This window comes from Mobula hypostoma, chromosome 12, assembly GCF_963921235.1.
Source record: "Mobula hypostoma chromosome 12, sMobHyp1.1, whole genome shotgun sequence".
NCBI classification, from domain to species: domain Eukaryota; kingdom Metazoa; phylum Chordata; class Chondrichthyes; order Myliobatiformes; family Myliobatidae; genus Mobula; species Mobula hypostoma.
The window spans coordinates 73,742,483-73,758,563 of record NC_086108.1 but is presented as its reverse complement, the minus strand read 5'-3'; the positions used below and the strand labels follow the sequence as shown (position 1 = coordinate 73,758,563).

Sequence of the window (16,081 nt, the reverse complement as noted above, 5' to 3'; positions counted from 1 at the left end):
ATAGATGGCAAAATATTTTCAATCCTATGAACCAAAAGTTGAGATAAAATTTTAGTATCAACAGTAAGTAAGGAAATTAGTCTATCAGAAGAATATTCAGTTGGATCCTTATTCTTTTTAAGAATAAGCAAAATAGAGGCTTCATTAAAAGATTGTGGCAACCTACTTAATTTAAAAGAGTCCGAAGAACTGAATATAAGTGAGGTATAAGCAAAGAGGAAAAAGCCTTATAAAACTCTCCAGAAACTCCGTCAGGACCCGGAGTCTTCCCCGAGTGCAAAGAGTGAACAACCTCGGCAATTTCCTCGTAAGAAGTGGGTTGATCCAGCAATTTTCGATTGTCATCAGAAAGTGTAGGAATGTTTAATCGATCTAAGAAATTATTCATTACAGTATTATCTTTCGGAGGATCAGAACTCTAAAGTTTAGAATAGAATTCTCTAAAAGTATCATTTATTTCTAAATTATCAGATGTTTTATCACGATTAACTTTACAAATTTCTTTAATTTGGCATTTAACTATAAAGGTCTTTAATTGGTTAGCCAATAGTTTAACCGTTTTATCTCCATGAACATGAAACTGACTTTTATCTTTTAAAAGTTGAGTTTCAATTGGATAAGTTAAAAGCAGATCGTATTTAGTTTTAATTTCAACATGTCTTTTATATGAAGCAGAATCTGGAGCCAAAGCATATTTTTGGTCTAATTGTTTCAACTGATTGGCTAATTCAATTCTCTCCTTATTAGTTTTTTTCTTAACACTTGTGGTAAAAGAAATAATTTGTCCTCTAATATAAGCCTTAAAAGCATCCCATAAAATAAGACTAGAAGTAAAAAAGTAATTTGTCTCTCCAAAAATTTTAAAAAATCCTTATCAGATAACAGAGTTGGATTAAAACGCCAGAATCTGTTTATTTGGGAGACACCCGGAAAATTTAAAGATAAAAACACAGGAGCATGATCTGAAACAGCAATTTTTTTATATTTACAGGATTGAATCAATGGAATCAATTGACTATCAACAAAAAAAAAATCCTGGAATATGTATGATGAATGTGAGAAAAAAATGAGTACTCTTTATCTGTTGGATGCAAAAAGTGCCAAATCAACAATATCACCTTTCATTAGAAAAGATTGGACAAAGGAGGCAGATCTACTAAAAGTCAATCATTTAAAAGATGAGCGATCTAAAACAGGGTCTAAACAACAGTTGAAGTCTCCTCCTAAAACCAGAGAATACAGACTTAAGTCTGGTAAAAGCGAAAAAAAGTGTTCAAAAAAACCTGGATCATCTATATTCGGGGCATATGAATTAGTAAAAATCATTAATTTATTATCTAATTTCCCTAACACTATAACAAAACGCCCGTTGGTATCAGACACTACATTATGTTGAATGAAAGAAACTGAATTGTCTATAAGAATCGAAACTCCTCTGGCCTTAGCCTGAAAGGAGGAATGAAAAAATAAGCCCGTCCAACAGTTGAAAAGACGTAAGTTAATCGCATTTATGAACATGTGTTTCTTGTAAAAAAAATTGAGACTTTCAATTTCTTAATATTATTAAGTATCTTATATTTCACAGGATGGTTTAATCCTTTCACATTAAAACTAAGTAAATTAATCATATGGTCCATTTTAAATATTGCTTAAAGGAGAGGTCAGAATAAAAACTGCTGGAATGCATACTAAATCCAATCAATGAGCTTTAAGATAAAGTAACCAAGCAGCAAATGAATCTAAGAGAACCAAACAGCTGATAGAAAAGAAGAAACCCACCCAAAGAGAGAAACCTGACCAAAGGGCAGTCGACAGCTAAACCTACCAATATTACACTCCCAAAACAATCTACTGGCTGAGCTCCAAAAAAATTTCAAGGCTAACTGCATTCCAACAAGACACAACAAAAAACAGAGCAAAATTAAACTTATTAAAAAAAACTCATGAAAAAATATAGTATAAAATATTAAAAAGAACTAAGAAAATTCAGAACCTATTAACTTGGAAATTATTAACTCAGTGAAAACTTACTGATGTTAAATCCTTAATTTTCTAAGCAAAGAAGTAGAAGTACAAAAAAAATTAGATAGGAAGGTATACCAAAAGTTTAAAAAAAAACAATTGTTCATAAAAGAAAGTAATCAACAGTTAGACTGCTGATTCTTAAAAAAAGGATCCATCAGGCAGTTGCAACATAGATTTACGTAGGGAATTATTGAACAGTTAAACTTCTGATACTGATTCGGAAATTAAAAAATCCTGCACCTCTTGAGTCAAACAGAACCATTTCTGAGAGCCATTTTTCAAAATGATTCTAAGTCGAGCGGGGCAATGAAGAGAGGGTTTAAAACCTTTATTATACAATTCTGACATAACTTTTTAAAACTTGAAGTGTTCATTCAACACCTCGGGTGAAAACTCCTTCACATTCTGATCTTCTGGCCTTCTTAATCAATCATACCTTTCCAACGACACTCACGAATTAAAAGTTCCTTAGTTGAAAGTCGTGAAGACAAATTATCACTGAATGGGGTCTTGGAGGAGGAGTACCATCCTGGAGGAGGTCTTGGTACTGGCGATCTATGAGCTTGGTCTATTTTAGGTGGAGATTTTTAAATATTCGGAAATAAGTTAGCCAAATGGTTTGCAAAAAATTCTGAAGGCTGATTGCCTTCCATTAACTCTTTAAAACCCAGAATTCGTAAATTATTTCTTCTGCTTCTATTTTCTAATTCGATAATCTTCTGTCTTAATTTTTCATTAACCTTTGACTGTTTATCACAGATCTTTTCCAGGTCATCAATCTTCGCATCCAACATCATCAAAGTGTCTTCATTCTCTTTTATCTGTTTATCGTGTTCACTTAAAGTTTTTTGAATAGAATCCAATTTTACATCCATTCGTTTAAATTCAGCGCTGAGTTGCTGGAATTTCTGCTGGAACTCCTCTGAAAGCTCATTTTTATGCTTCCAAGGTGTCTCCATAATAGATTCCAAAGTTATAGGAGGGTCCTCTTCTTTTTTAGTAGCTTTGACACCTGTCATCGTAAAACAATATTGCGTTTAAAAGTAAGATTTCAAAACAAGTTGGAAACAGCAAATTAAGTAAAGTAGGAGCAACTATAAAAACGCTGCTACTCCATCGACAGCCAGTAGGTTTCTACTATATCAGATTCACCAGGTGATGTTTATTGTGCTCTCTATCAACTCATTAGGGTCTTGGTTCTTATACCCTGTTAATGCTTCAGTTCCCATGCTTTGATTCATTCCACTAGGGCACTGGTTTCTTGCTCCCTATTAATTCATTGGGGCCCCTACTTTCCATGCTGTCTTTACACTCATGAGGTTCACTGGTAAGTTTATCAAATTATTTGTAACATTTAAAGAAAATAATTTAAAAATGATGCTGGTATCAATAACATCCAATAGTTTGGAAAATATGCCTGTCCAGCATCACCAAAGTCCTAAGTATGCCAGATTATCTAAGTGTTGCTGTATTGTTAGTAGTTGTTCAGTCTATTGTTAGTATCGTTGCACTCTATTGTTTGTAGTTTTTGCATCTTGCTATGATTTGCCTGTAAATTTGGCCCTCTACCTTCCTTTTCCATTTGATCAGGTCTTCAGTGTATCCTAGCAGCATGATAGTTTCTCAATTGTGACTTAATTCTAACCAGAGTGATCCCTTTAATGAATCATTGAGTATGCAATCCCAATTTTCATGATCAGTGCTATTCACTTTGTTTCCTTCCTCGCCTGTACTGAATTCACAATCCTAGTCTTCAAAATCAGTCACCCTGAAAATGTGCAGTGCCATATAACTTTAGATCTCCTTAGTAACTTGAGGAGGTTTTCAACGGAGTGTGAATAACGAAAGTCATCTGCCAAACCCTTTTAGTGCACTCATGAGGTTATGTTAGAATTTCCAGATAACTTAAGTTGGTTCCTGGAAGGGGAGATCTGTTAGAAAATGAGAGGTTGGCCTAAAGTTATTGAAATTTTGAGTATCGACACATTTTATCATTGAGACGTGAAAGATTCTGAGTGATTTGCCAAGAGGCTCTTTACTGCTGTTCAATGCTGAAAAGTAGGCGGCATAATATCAGGACAATGAAATGGTCTTTTGGGTCTTGGGTGAGGAAAATATTCTTTCAGAGAGGATAGAATTCTCCATTTCAGAAGCTGTGGTGGTTCACTTCTTTGGTTTAAACAAGACTGACATTGAGAGATTTCAAAGTGAAGGAACTGGATGATTGTTTATTAACCTAAAGGTCTGAGATCTCTTTTCATACTCTTAGTGCAAAGTAGGCAAGGTTCAAGGGCAATGAAATCTAATTCTGGTTATGTTTCTGTTTTGCATGTGTTAGCCTTCCAGATATGATAATACCAATGCAATTGACTTTGTGCTTTTACTTAAAATTGAGAAACTAAGGTTTAATGGGGTGGAACTTCTAATTTGATACCACTACATATACTGATTACCCCAGCAGACGTGCACATTTCCAGCGCTGGCATAGGACTATGCAAATGGCATCAACCCCCACCTAACTGCTGCAGCAAAGGATGCTCTTTTGGGTCTTAACAGGGCAGGACAAAATTTCATAGGCTTCCCAGGAAGCCTGTCTGCTGTTCCTACCTAAAATTAAACTGGTAGAACTCCTGAGTTCTAATAGGAGAAACTTACTGCTAGCCAATTTCTTTTATGTTTTATTTATTTGACTTCAATGTTTTTCATTGATTTTTTTGGGGGTGCAAAAATGTTTCTTAATGTACCTTTCTTGTAAAACTTAAGTCCAATGAGTAACTGTCTGCAAATATCAAAGGCATTGACAGTCAGATGTACTGATAATATGACTGTTAGTGAGCCTCACTGGCTCTAAAAACTAGTCTGTGAGAGCAGCAGGTCGTCTGTGCTGAGCCGGCCTTCACGGTGCAGTCAAGCACGCTGAAACTCTGTAGAGGCTAATTCCCAAAGGACCTGTGCCAAGACCTTGCTGAGATAAAAAAAAAAGTGGTCTTGGTGTAGGCAGCCGTAAACTTTGCAGCAGTTGATCATCTACCCCAACGTCTTTCTAACTGTTTTTAGTATTATATTTACGGCTGAAGAGCATACATAATGAATTATATTTATTTTTGGTTTTTATTCTTCAATATGTTATCTCACTGCTGACTTGCAGCGTAGTTAAGCCCTGTATTATATGTTTTTTTTTGTTTTGATATTCTTTGTTAAGCTACTTGTCCAAGGAATGGATTGCATTTGGAGTACTTCATTCACAACTATAGCTCAAACAGTTGTGCTGAAATAATTTAACAGAAATGATAATAATAACCAACAGCACCACTACTTGCTTAGAAGTTTGCGTAGGTTCAGTGTCTCATTTAAAATTTTGACAAATGTCTATAGATGCACAGTGAAGAGTATCCGAACTGTTTGCATCATGACCTCTTATGGAAACACCAATGTCCAGAACCAGAAATAGCTACAGAAAATGTGGGGTATACCCAGGCAAAGTCCTCTCCATCATTAAGTACATCTATATGGAGCCCTGCCATAAGAAAACAGCATCTATCATCAAAGACCCCCTTCATTCAGCCATGCCATCTTCTCGCTGCTAACCTTGGAGAGGAGTACAGAAGCTTTAGGTCCCACACCACCAGTTTTGTTATTACCCTACAACCAGCAGGCCCCTTTACTGGTGTGGATAACTTCAATCACTGCAACTCTGAACTGATTCTATGACCTACAGACTCACTTTTAAGGGCTCTTTTACAATTCCTGTTCTCAGTATTATTTGCACAGTTTGATTTCTTTCGCGCATTGGTTGTTTGCCAGTTTTTGGCTGTTTTTTTGAAATTCAATTGTATTCTTCCTGTAAATGCATGTAAGAAAATGAATTTCACACTAGTACTTAAGAACATATACATACTTGATAATAAATAAAGCTGTTTTGAACTGTGAACTTTGTATATCAGCTTAAAATTGTACTTTACTCTTAAAAATAATTCAGCTTTGTTTTTCGAAAGCTATTGTAATTCTTTAGATTTCAGGCGTGAGTTTCAAATGTGATGTTCTGTGGGAGAAATTTACTTGTTTCATTGTCACTTGAATACCTATATCTTCTTTCACTAATATACTCCTGTAATTTAGAAGAATGGAGTGGGCTGATGAGAAATAGCACTTAGAGACAGTTTTGTTTACTGCACACAGTCATCCTGCTCGTCACAGGAGAAACTTCACCAGCTGCCATATCAGCCAACAGCCGATGAACTGCATTTCCTCAGCAAGCACTTCAGCACTGAGAGCATCACAGACGATGATGGACGACAGTCTCCAACCATGCGTCCTCGATCACGTAGCCTCAGGTTAGTGGTATAAAAATAAATCTTGGCAAGCATGTCAGTTAAGTGTAATACTACTAAAGTTGAAATTTCAGTGAGGAGATAATGCATTTGTTTGAATTACTGTGGCTGTAAAGTTTGAAACATTTAATGATTATTGGACATTGTTTTCAGTGAAAACAAGGTTTACTTTATAAATCTTCAGCTGTTTATATATTAAGATGAATTGCATAGCTGGATAGGGAGGAAAGAAATTGTTTTATCTAAATATTTGTAAATGGGAAATTCCAAAGTGCACATCAGAAATTTTTAATGGCATCTAGTCTTGTTGGTTCAAATGTTAGTGATTTCTGAACCATAGCTTAGGTCCTTAAAATTTCCGTTTGAACTATATTTTCTACCATTTATGCATTAAGTTAAATCTGATATATTATTGTGGTAACAACCTTACAGCATGTCTTCAAACAAAATGCTGGAGGAACTCAGCAGGCCAGGCAGCATCGCTGGAAAAGAGTAGTCGACCTTTTGGGCCTGCTGAAGGATCTCAACCCAAGAGGTCAACTGTACTCTTTTGTGTATGTTGCATAGTTTTTCAGCATCTGCAGATTTTCTCTTGTTTGTAACATGGCTTCTTATTTATTTTATATCTAGACAATCAAATCTTGCTGGCTAGAGTTTATGGTTTGAGTTCAACCATATAAGGTTTCTATAAGTCTTGTCAAAATTGGCAGTTCGAGCCCACTGGAATCCAGGCTTGTTATGATGCTTTATCATTTTGCTGGAGAACCCAGCACATGTTCTGAATATTATTGATCTCTATAGTGATTTGAGGGTTGTGGATTAGGAAAAAAATGGCAAATTAAGTTTTAATATTTGAACAAAAGTTACTTTAGTTTAATGTTTAATTATTTCAATATTTTTCATGTTTTTTCCAATTCTTCAATATTTTCAAATTCATATAAATGACTTTAATCAATGCTAATTGTTTTTGCATGTCTCTGAATGCTGGAAGTATTTAAAGTCTATTAGTGTGCCTTACAGCTTTGCCTTCTATTAAAGCAGACGGAAATTCCGAAATGGGGTCAGAGTAACATTGTGCCTCCATATTAAATCCACGTAATCAAGTGGACTATAGGTAGCAGACCAGATCCAGCAGAATCAGTCTTTCAGTCTTAGTCCATATGCCTTGCTTAAGAATGGTAATCCTTTACTCCAGAAATGTATATGCAAATTAAAAACAATAATCCTTGTACATGAGTTCTGTGTGAAACTTGAAAATATTTTCACAAACAGAGCCTTTCAATGTTTTTGGTATGCTAAATTTCCAGTGTTGAAAATATTTTAGCATCTTATTTCCTCGTTTCTCCCATCAGTAAATCATGAATGGTGAAAACAGAATACTGGAAAAATTCAGCAAGTCAGCCAGCATCGGGGAATGAGAAGTAGTTAACATACTCTTAATTTCAAGGGAGTTTCTCAGATTGGATGAAGTAATTTGGTTGTTAAGAAGCATTTAAACTCCTTTGTGTGATGTTTTTCTGATGTTATAAAGGCTGGGGAATGTTGTATAATCTCTCCAGGGCTATGTCCAGCAGTTCAGATTATAAAAGGGAGAAAAAAACAGACAAGTTGGGGGCGGGGAATAGGTAGGGTGAGGTGGTGCAGGTAGAACCAGCCAGTCCTGGTACAGAGAGAAAGGAGGAGTATTCTAAATTTGACAAATTTGGTATTGAATCCTGCAAGCTACCATAAAACCTGACAAAAGATGGGGTGTTGTTTCTCATGCTTGCATTGGGTTTGTTGTAACAGGGCTGGAGTCCACAAACAGAGGTCAGATTGGTGTAGGAGGGTGACATGTTTAGGCTCACTGCTGTGAAATTGGCTTTGAAAGTGTTGAAATTTTCATGCTCAGTATGAGTTCAGGATACAGCAACAACACAGCCATCAATGTTTTGAGAGTAAAATGCAAGTGGACTATTTCACATATCCCACTAAAAAGACAGGTCTAACGTTCATAAATACACCTTTGATCTGGAGAAAACTAAGTGAAATTAGAAGACACTTAATGGGAAGAGAAGTTCAGCCAGGTGATAGAATGTGTTGGTGGAGGGGAACTGCTTAGGTCTCTGTTTGAGGAAGAAGTTAAAAGCTCTCAGGCTGTCCTCATACTGGAGTTAAATCATTTATTTTTGGTTGGAATTTTAGAATGGAATTTCAGCAGCTATTTCAATGGAAACTGAGCAACGGAATATATATATATGTTTTTCAAATGTACAATGTTGCTGGTTACCATATGTAGTGGATTCTATTGGGACCAGCACATTGTGGCTAATTAAATGGCTGTCCAAATTAGCTGAAGTTTCATAGACATTTAAAAAGGTATAAAAAAAGACAAACTACTTTTTAACTGAGTAAGAAATTATGTGTTTAAATGAAATACAGAACAAATTAGAACACTACTAATACTACTATAGTGCTATAAAACTGTGTATTAGATTATTGATGGAGGAATTCATCCAGTGTAGTGTACTGTCATATTCTTCTGACTGACTATAAATGAACAAAATCAGCACAGACACCTAGTCCAGATAAAGGTCTGCCTTTAATGTTTTCCAAAGGTTAATTCCTCCAACATTCAGGATGATTGTTGATGCCTCCAAATTTTTTAGTTCCTAAACTTGTTGAAGTAGTGAAATCATTTTATTTTCACTCCTGGCTGTTTTTGGCATCCCCATCTTGAATACTTGAAATCGCAGTGAGCTAAGCAGTTGGGAATTGTCTTACTGCTTATTTTTCTCCAACTATCAGGGACAAAAATTACTGTTTTTTGAACACACATGCAAATAATACTACTTAAAAACTGTTCGCTCTAAGCACAGGGTAGTGTCTAATGGTCACACAAGTGTGCTTGACTGACTCTGGTTAGAAACTGGTTGACAGTCTTCTGTCCCAAATGCATGAAGGGAATTCGAGCTATTTTCGCCAAGTTTTTGTTCTTTAGGAGTTGTCCCTAATAAGCGTCTACCCAATTAACCAGAATCCATGGACATACATAGGGGTAAATGTATGTTTTCTACTCTCCAATGTTATGTCTCCCAGTTTATGGCTTCCAGCAAAATGAGTAAACCTGTCATTGTCACATTCGTAGACGTAGTTGAAAAATACAAACAATTGGCTGGATCTTGTAAATCTGTCCACAATCCTCATAGACCTATGTTTTCTTTAACATGGGTTCAAATTCACTGGTCTTTCCTTCCTTCAAGTTGAGCTACATGCCTAAATGGTGGCTTGTTCTCATTTGATGTGGTGTGGAGGTTTGCCCAGCCCCACCATGCAATGTTCCTGAAAGGATTTTAGTGAACACTGTCATAGATTTTGTGATCATAAACATAAAGGTTGATATAATTTAAAATAATTATTCTAATTCATTATAAACATAAAAATTGCTTAAAAACTAAAACAAAATGGGTAAAGAAGAAATGCTTCCAGCATTTTGTGTGTGTTGCTAAGAAAAGTTACCTTCCCATTTACCTCTGAATCTGCAAGCCTGGTTTCTCCATTGGAATCAATGGAATTTAGATCCTGGATTTTGATTGGAACAGGAGCTTAGAGGGGATTTAACCAATGAATTAGCAGGGAATCCCAGCAAGACAGAGTCCTGTCTCTGGACACCATGAATAGTCCATCAGCGGGCATCTGACAAATTCCTTATATATGTATCAGTAAATCATGAAATCACAGCATGTGTTCAAGTCATGACTTTAGCTTACATGGCTGAACACTCTTTGGAGGTCTGACCATATCCTGCAATGTATAGTGCGGTGGCCAACATTTAGCAGTCAACAGCAGGTGAGCAGCACTTAGGGTTTGCTAGAGATTCTTCAGAGGTCAAAGTAGTACTAAGGTGTGATGAAAGATCACTGATCTGAGACTGTTTCCATCTCCATTGACGAGCTAAATTAATGCATGTTTTCTGTTTTAATTTAAGACTTTAAGTATTTGCAATTTTTTGTTTTCTGAATTTTAGTTGTTGTATTGCAATAAATTACATTAGTGGGAGTCATTTTAGTGTTGCATACCTGTATGACCATGTCTTTGACAAATTAGATTCAAAAATCCTTTCTGAGGCCCATAATCTCAACCGGGTAGTTAAAGTTTGAATATTTAGTTCAATGTAAAAACATCTATTGAAAGTTAAATGAAAACCACAATAGAAAATGAGATTCAAAAAGAACAGACAAAATGTTTTTTAATTTTTCACAACTTTTAAATATGTAACCATAATTAATCTGAATGAATAATTGTCAAAGAAATTGTTTGATAATCATTAAATAGTTAAAAATTCTTTTGCAGTGGGTGAGCTCTATCCTTGGTCTGTTTAGGAAAAAGTATTGAGCTAGAAAGCTGTTGTAGCTTTAATGCTAAGTATCTTGATTTACAGGTTTAGTAATGTTTATGGAGAAACAGGGCAACCGAAGAAGCAACTTGCAGTTTCTTCTTTAATTTCAGACGTTCTGATTTTGGAAATTACCATCCAATTCACTTCACCTCAAATAGGAATGCATTATTGATGTGAAGAAAATAATTCACATCTTCATTATCATTATTGACTGAAAATCTGGACAATTTTCTTGAAATTATTGTGCTAAAATTGCAGTTATTTACAAAATGATACTTTTGGTACTATTTGTTTCTAACTACTCTTAATGTTTACACTGATGTTTCTTAATGTGGCTCCATTTAATACAATTGTATTAAAATGTTTTTGTCATTGAAAGCATGGACTAATTCATTCTGTTGTCCTCTTTATCATGCAGAACCTATGCCTTTTAAAATGATACATCACCATACTCAAATTATTTTCACTAATTATAATTCTGCTCCTCAACAAAGAACAAAATGTTGGCTGAATCATGAAAATGAAATCTTTATGATCAGCTCTGCACCATGTCTACAAGCACGCAAACCTCTTCTCAATTTTGATCTTAGATATCAAAGTCATCTCAAAAGAATGATGGGATGGACTCACTTCTGAACTGCACTGATGCCTTAAAAACAGATCATTGTTCTTTCACATGGTGAAGGGCATGGAATAACAAGCAAAATAGATTTTTAAAATTTAAAAACACATTGAAAGTACCAAACCTTGGAATGAGTAAGATTTAAAAAAAAAGAAAAACTGCAATTGATTGGGGTTTTGATGCTTGAGGGGTTGGATGACTTTTGGGATGACTGAGCTCTGCCCCTACAGTGCTGAATTTAGCGGTGCAGTGGGAGACAGAATGCAATGGCATCTGGCCTCCAGTATGTTCCTGACCTCTGTATTGAAAACACAGATATGCACAGGTGGGGAAGTGCTGGCTACCCGCAGTGTGTGGCCAAGAATGTGCTGGCCACACACTGCTGGTAACCAGCATTTCCCCACCACACAGCCAGTCATCTGCACAGTCTATCCAAATGATGTACACTGCTGTTTTGTCAATGTTTGAATGGAATAACAATCTGGTGAGCCCTTGTATGTTTTTTATGAACTGATACAAAACATCAACTGTATGATTAACTCTTGTTGCTCTCTAGTCTAAACTAAAATAGAAGATGTTCTTTAAAAATGGAAAGTTTGTAGGGAGCATTTGTCAACTTCCGTGAATTTCAGTTGTGACTATTACACTCTGTGAATGATATAAATCAGCTGGGCTAATGGACTGAATAAAAAGGTTACATACACAAAATGCTGGAGGAACACAGCAGGCCAGGCAGCATCTATGGAAAAGAATACAGCTAACGTTTCATGCTGAGACCCTTTGGTAGGACTGGAGAAGAAAAGACATTTCGGAGTTAGAGGGTGGGGGAAGGAGAGCAAGAAACACAGGTTGATGGGTGAAACTGGGGTGGGAAGAGGTGAAGTAAAAAGTTGGGAAGTTGATTGGTGAAAGAGATACAGGACTGGAGAAGGGGGAATCTAATAGGAGAGGACAGAGGGCCATGGAAGAAAGAAAAAGGGTGCAGAGCACCAGAGGGAGGTGATGGGCAGGCAAGGAGATGAGGTGAGAGAGGGGAAAAGGGGTTGTTAGGCCTCCTCCCTCACAATCATTCAGGGCCCCCATCTGTCCTTCCAGGTGAGATGACACTTCATCTGAGAGTCTGTTGGGGGTTATCTATTGTATCCGGTGCTCCCGGTTTGGCCTCCTGTATATCGGTGAGACCCAACGTAGATTGGCAGACCGCTTTGCCGAGCACCTAAGCTCTGTGTGCCAGAAAAAGTGCAATCTCCCAGTGGCCACCCATTTTAATTTCACTTTCCATTCCCATTCTGACATGTCCATTGATGGCCTCCTCTACTGTCGTGATGAGGCTACACTCAGGATGGAGGAGCACCACCTTATATTCCGACTGGGTGGCCTCCAACCTGATGGCATGAACAGCGATTTCTTGAACTTTTGGTAATGGCTCTCCCCCTGCTATTCCCCATCCCCTTTTCCCTATCTCACCTTATCTCCTTGCCTGCCCATTGCCTCTGTCTGGTGCTCCTCTCCCTTTTCTCTTTCTTCCATGCCCTTCTGTCCTCTCCTATTAGATTCTCCCTTCTCCAGCCCCGTACCTCTCTCTCCAATCAACTTCCCAAATCTTTACTTCACCAACCACACCACCCCACCCCCCGTCCTCCCACCCTCTAACTCTACTCCTCATTTCTTTTTCTCCAGTCCTGCTGAAGGGTTTCAGCCCAAAACATCAATTGTACTCTTTTCCATAGATGCTTCCTGGCCTGATGAGTTCCTCCAGCATTTTGCGTGTGTGTTACTTGGGTTTCCAGCATCTGCAGATTTTCTCTCATTTGTAACTGAATAAAAAGATTGTTTATAATTAGTTCACCTTAATTGCTCAATCCATAAGAATGCTATGGAGATTTATAAACACAAGATTCTGCAGATGATGAAAATTCAGAATAACAAATACAAAATCCTGGATGAACTCAGCAGGTCAGGTAGCAGCAATTTCCCACTATCTTCAAAACCAAGGTGCAGCTATGGACATCTGCCTGGGCCCCAGTTATGCCTGCCTTTTCGTTGGCTACATGGAAGAGTCCGTGTTCCGAGCCTTCACTGGTAATGCTCACCAACTCTTTTAGTGCAACATTGATGACTGTATTGGTGCTGCTTCATGCACCCATGCTGAGCTCATAAATTTCATCAACTTTGCCTCCAACTTCCACTCTGCTCTTTGTTATGTACCCCGTAACTGGTTGCCAAACCAGCAGAAATGGATCACTCAGTTGGAGTCTGGATTACTAGAACTAAGAAAGTTTTATTAAAGAAGCAAGCAACACAGTACTCTAATCAAAAGGATAATAAATGCAACAGTTCAGCAGTGATAAACACACATGTACACAGAATTAGGATAACAGGATCAATCAAGCTCTATCGTCGTCTAGGGGTAAATGACCCGTTTCAAAGTGACGCAAAATTCAGTTCAATTGAGTTCAGTTCAGTTCACCGTAATCACTGCCGTGGGAGATGGACAGTGGGGGGAGGGAGAGAAAGAGCAAAACGAATGAATATTCAAACAGCTTCCACACAGACCTTCGATATTCTTCGCAGTCAGCTTTCGGGCGAGCCCTTTGTGATGTCTTCTGAGGTCACCGACCGTGACCCCTCCGTTCCAGATACGATCGTTTCTCTGCGGTGAACCTGGCACCCAGGCAAGGGCGGACACACACCAGGTATCGCCTGTCCATCACTTCAAACAGTTCAGGGTTCAAAGGGGGAGCCGATCTTGACAACTCTCCTTCCGTTAAGCTCTCCCATCCCTTCATTAACATCTCCAAATGCTGCTCCATTGTTTTCCTTATCTCTCTTTCTCCTGAAGACAGGTGGCAGACCAACTGCTGGTGCCAGCACAGGACAGCTAACATCTTAATCTATGTGTATTCTCGTCACACCTTAAATTCAGTTGGTTCATTTCTGACACCTCTCTTTCCTTTCTTGACCTCTGTTTCCTTCTCTGAGGAGAATGCTTACTGATATATTTTAAAAACCTACCAAATCTCACAGCTATCTTGACTATACTTCTTCCACCCTGTCACCTGTAAAAATGCAATTCCCTTTTCTTAGTTTCTTCGTTTACTGCCCTCACCCGCATCTACTCCATTTTCCAGACTTCCGCTATCACCCCATCTTTTTGCAGCCTTAACAGGGTTGAGTTCCTCTTGTCGTCACCTAACACCTCCTGAGCCTTCACATCCAGTGCACTACTTTCCACTTCATTTGCCTTCCTCAACCTCCCCCCCCCCCGCTCCCTCTGCTTTCCGCAGGGATCCATGATTCCCTTGTCCATTCATCCCTCCCCACCCTATCTCCCTGGTGGCATGTATCCCTTGCAAGCAGTAGAGGTGCTACACCTGCCCATTCACCTCCTCCCTTACCTCCATTCAGGGTCCCAAACAATCCTTCCAGGTGAGGTAATACTTCATTCGTAAATCTCTTGGGGTCGTATATTGTATCCAGTACTCCCGATGCAACCTTCTTTCCAGTACGTTGATAAGACCTGATGTAGATTAGGGGACCACTTTGTCGAACACCTTTGTTCCATCCGCAACAAGCAGGATTTCCCAGTGGTCAACCATTTTAATTCCAATCACCATTCCTATTCTGACATGTTAGTCCAAGGCCTCCTCTACTGCCTTGATGAGGCCTCTCACAGGTTGGAAGAGCAACATCTCATATTCCACCTGGGTAGCCTCCAACCTGAGGGCAAGAACATTGATTTCTCTAACTTCCAGTAATTCTCCCCCTCCCCGTCCTCTTTTTCCACTCCCCTCTTTGGATCCCTTCTTGCCTCTTGTTCTCACCTGCCTATCACCTTTCCCTTTCTCCCCTCCTCTTTCTCTTTCTCCCTTGGTCTACGCTACTCTCCTATCAGATTTCTTCTTCAGCCCTTCACTTTTTCCACCTATTACCACCCCGCTTCTCTCTTCATCCCCTTTCTCTCCCCCCCCCCACCAGCTTCACCCATCACCTAGCTTGTACATTTTCACCTCCTCCTGCCGCCTTTTTTCCGGCTTCTTCCCTCTCCTTTTCCAGTCCTGATATAGGACCTCAGCCCAAAATGTCAATTGTTTATTCCCATTCAGATTTTTTATGCCTCTTCCCATTTTTCCCATTGGTTGTCCTGCATGTGCACTGTGCATGAATGATTAGTACACACTGTGTGTAAATACTTGTCAGATCATCAACTTTATGTCTATGGTTACTACCTCCCACCTTGCTACCATGTAATGTGTAATGCAAAAGGCGACCCTGACAACAGCTTTCCATTGCAAAGAACTCACGTTTTTATTTAATTATCAAAATCAGTACTCGCTTTATATATTCTTGCTGTTATATTGAGATACTACATTACAACTTCAAGGATCGTTGGATGAATTAGTAGCCATATTTTCTACTGTCCAATAAAAGATGACAGTTAAATAATACATTGATTTGACGGTTATTTATTTATTAGGCAAGCTATAACTAAAAAAAAATTACTTCAATGTCCTTGCTGTCTAATAAATTTGTAAATGTGAAGGATGTTATTGTGAAGATTACAATACCCTGCTCTCCCAAAGATGAAGTCATCAACAATTTGTCAGCTTTCTCCAAGTTCTATGCATCATTTCCAAAGTGACAGGAGGATTGATGAGAATGAATACAAAACTGGCTGAATGACACTGAGCTGAAATTTATTAAGTACAAGGGTGACATAGTAAA

The 16,081-nt window shown here is 38.1% G+C and overlaps 1 protein-coding gene across 7 annotated transcripts in view; it reads left to right on the top strand.

The window, feature by feature from the left end:
* The window catches only part of mast2 (microtubule associated serine/threonine kinase 2), a 457,841-nt gene that overhangs the window by 342,353 nt on the left and 99,407 nt on the right, over positions 1-16,081 (top strand). For all 7 annotated transcript variants that reach the window (XM_063064394.1, XM_063064393.1, XM_063064392.1 and 4 more), the window contains one exon: positions 6,205-6,359. In XM_063064394.1, coding sequence (XP_062920464.1) covers positions 6,205-6,359 — 155 coding nt within the window. The remainder of the gene's footprint in view (positions 1-6,204; positions 6,360-16,081) is intronic.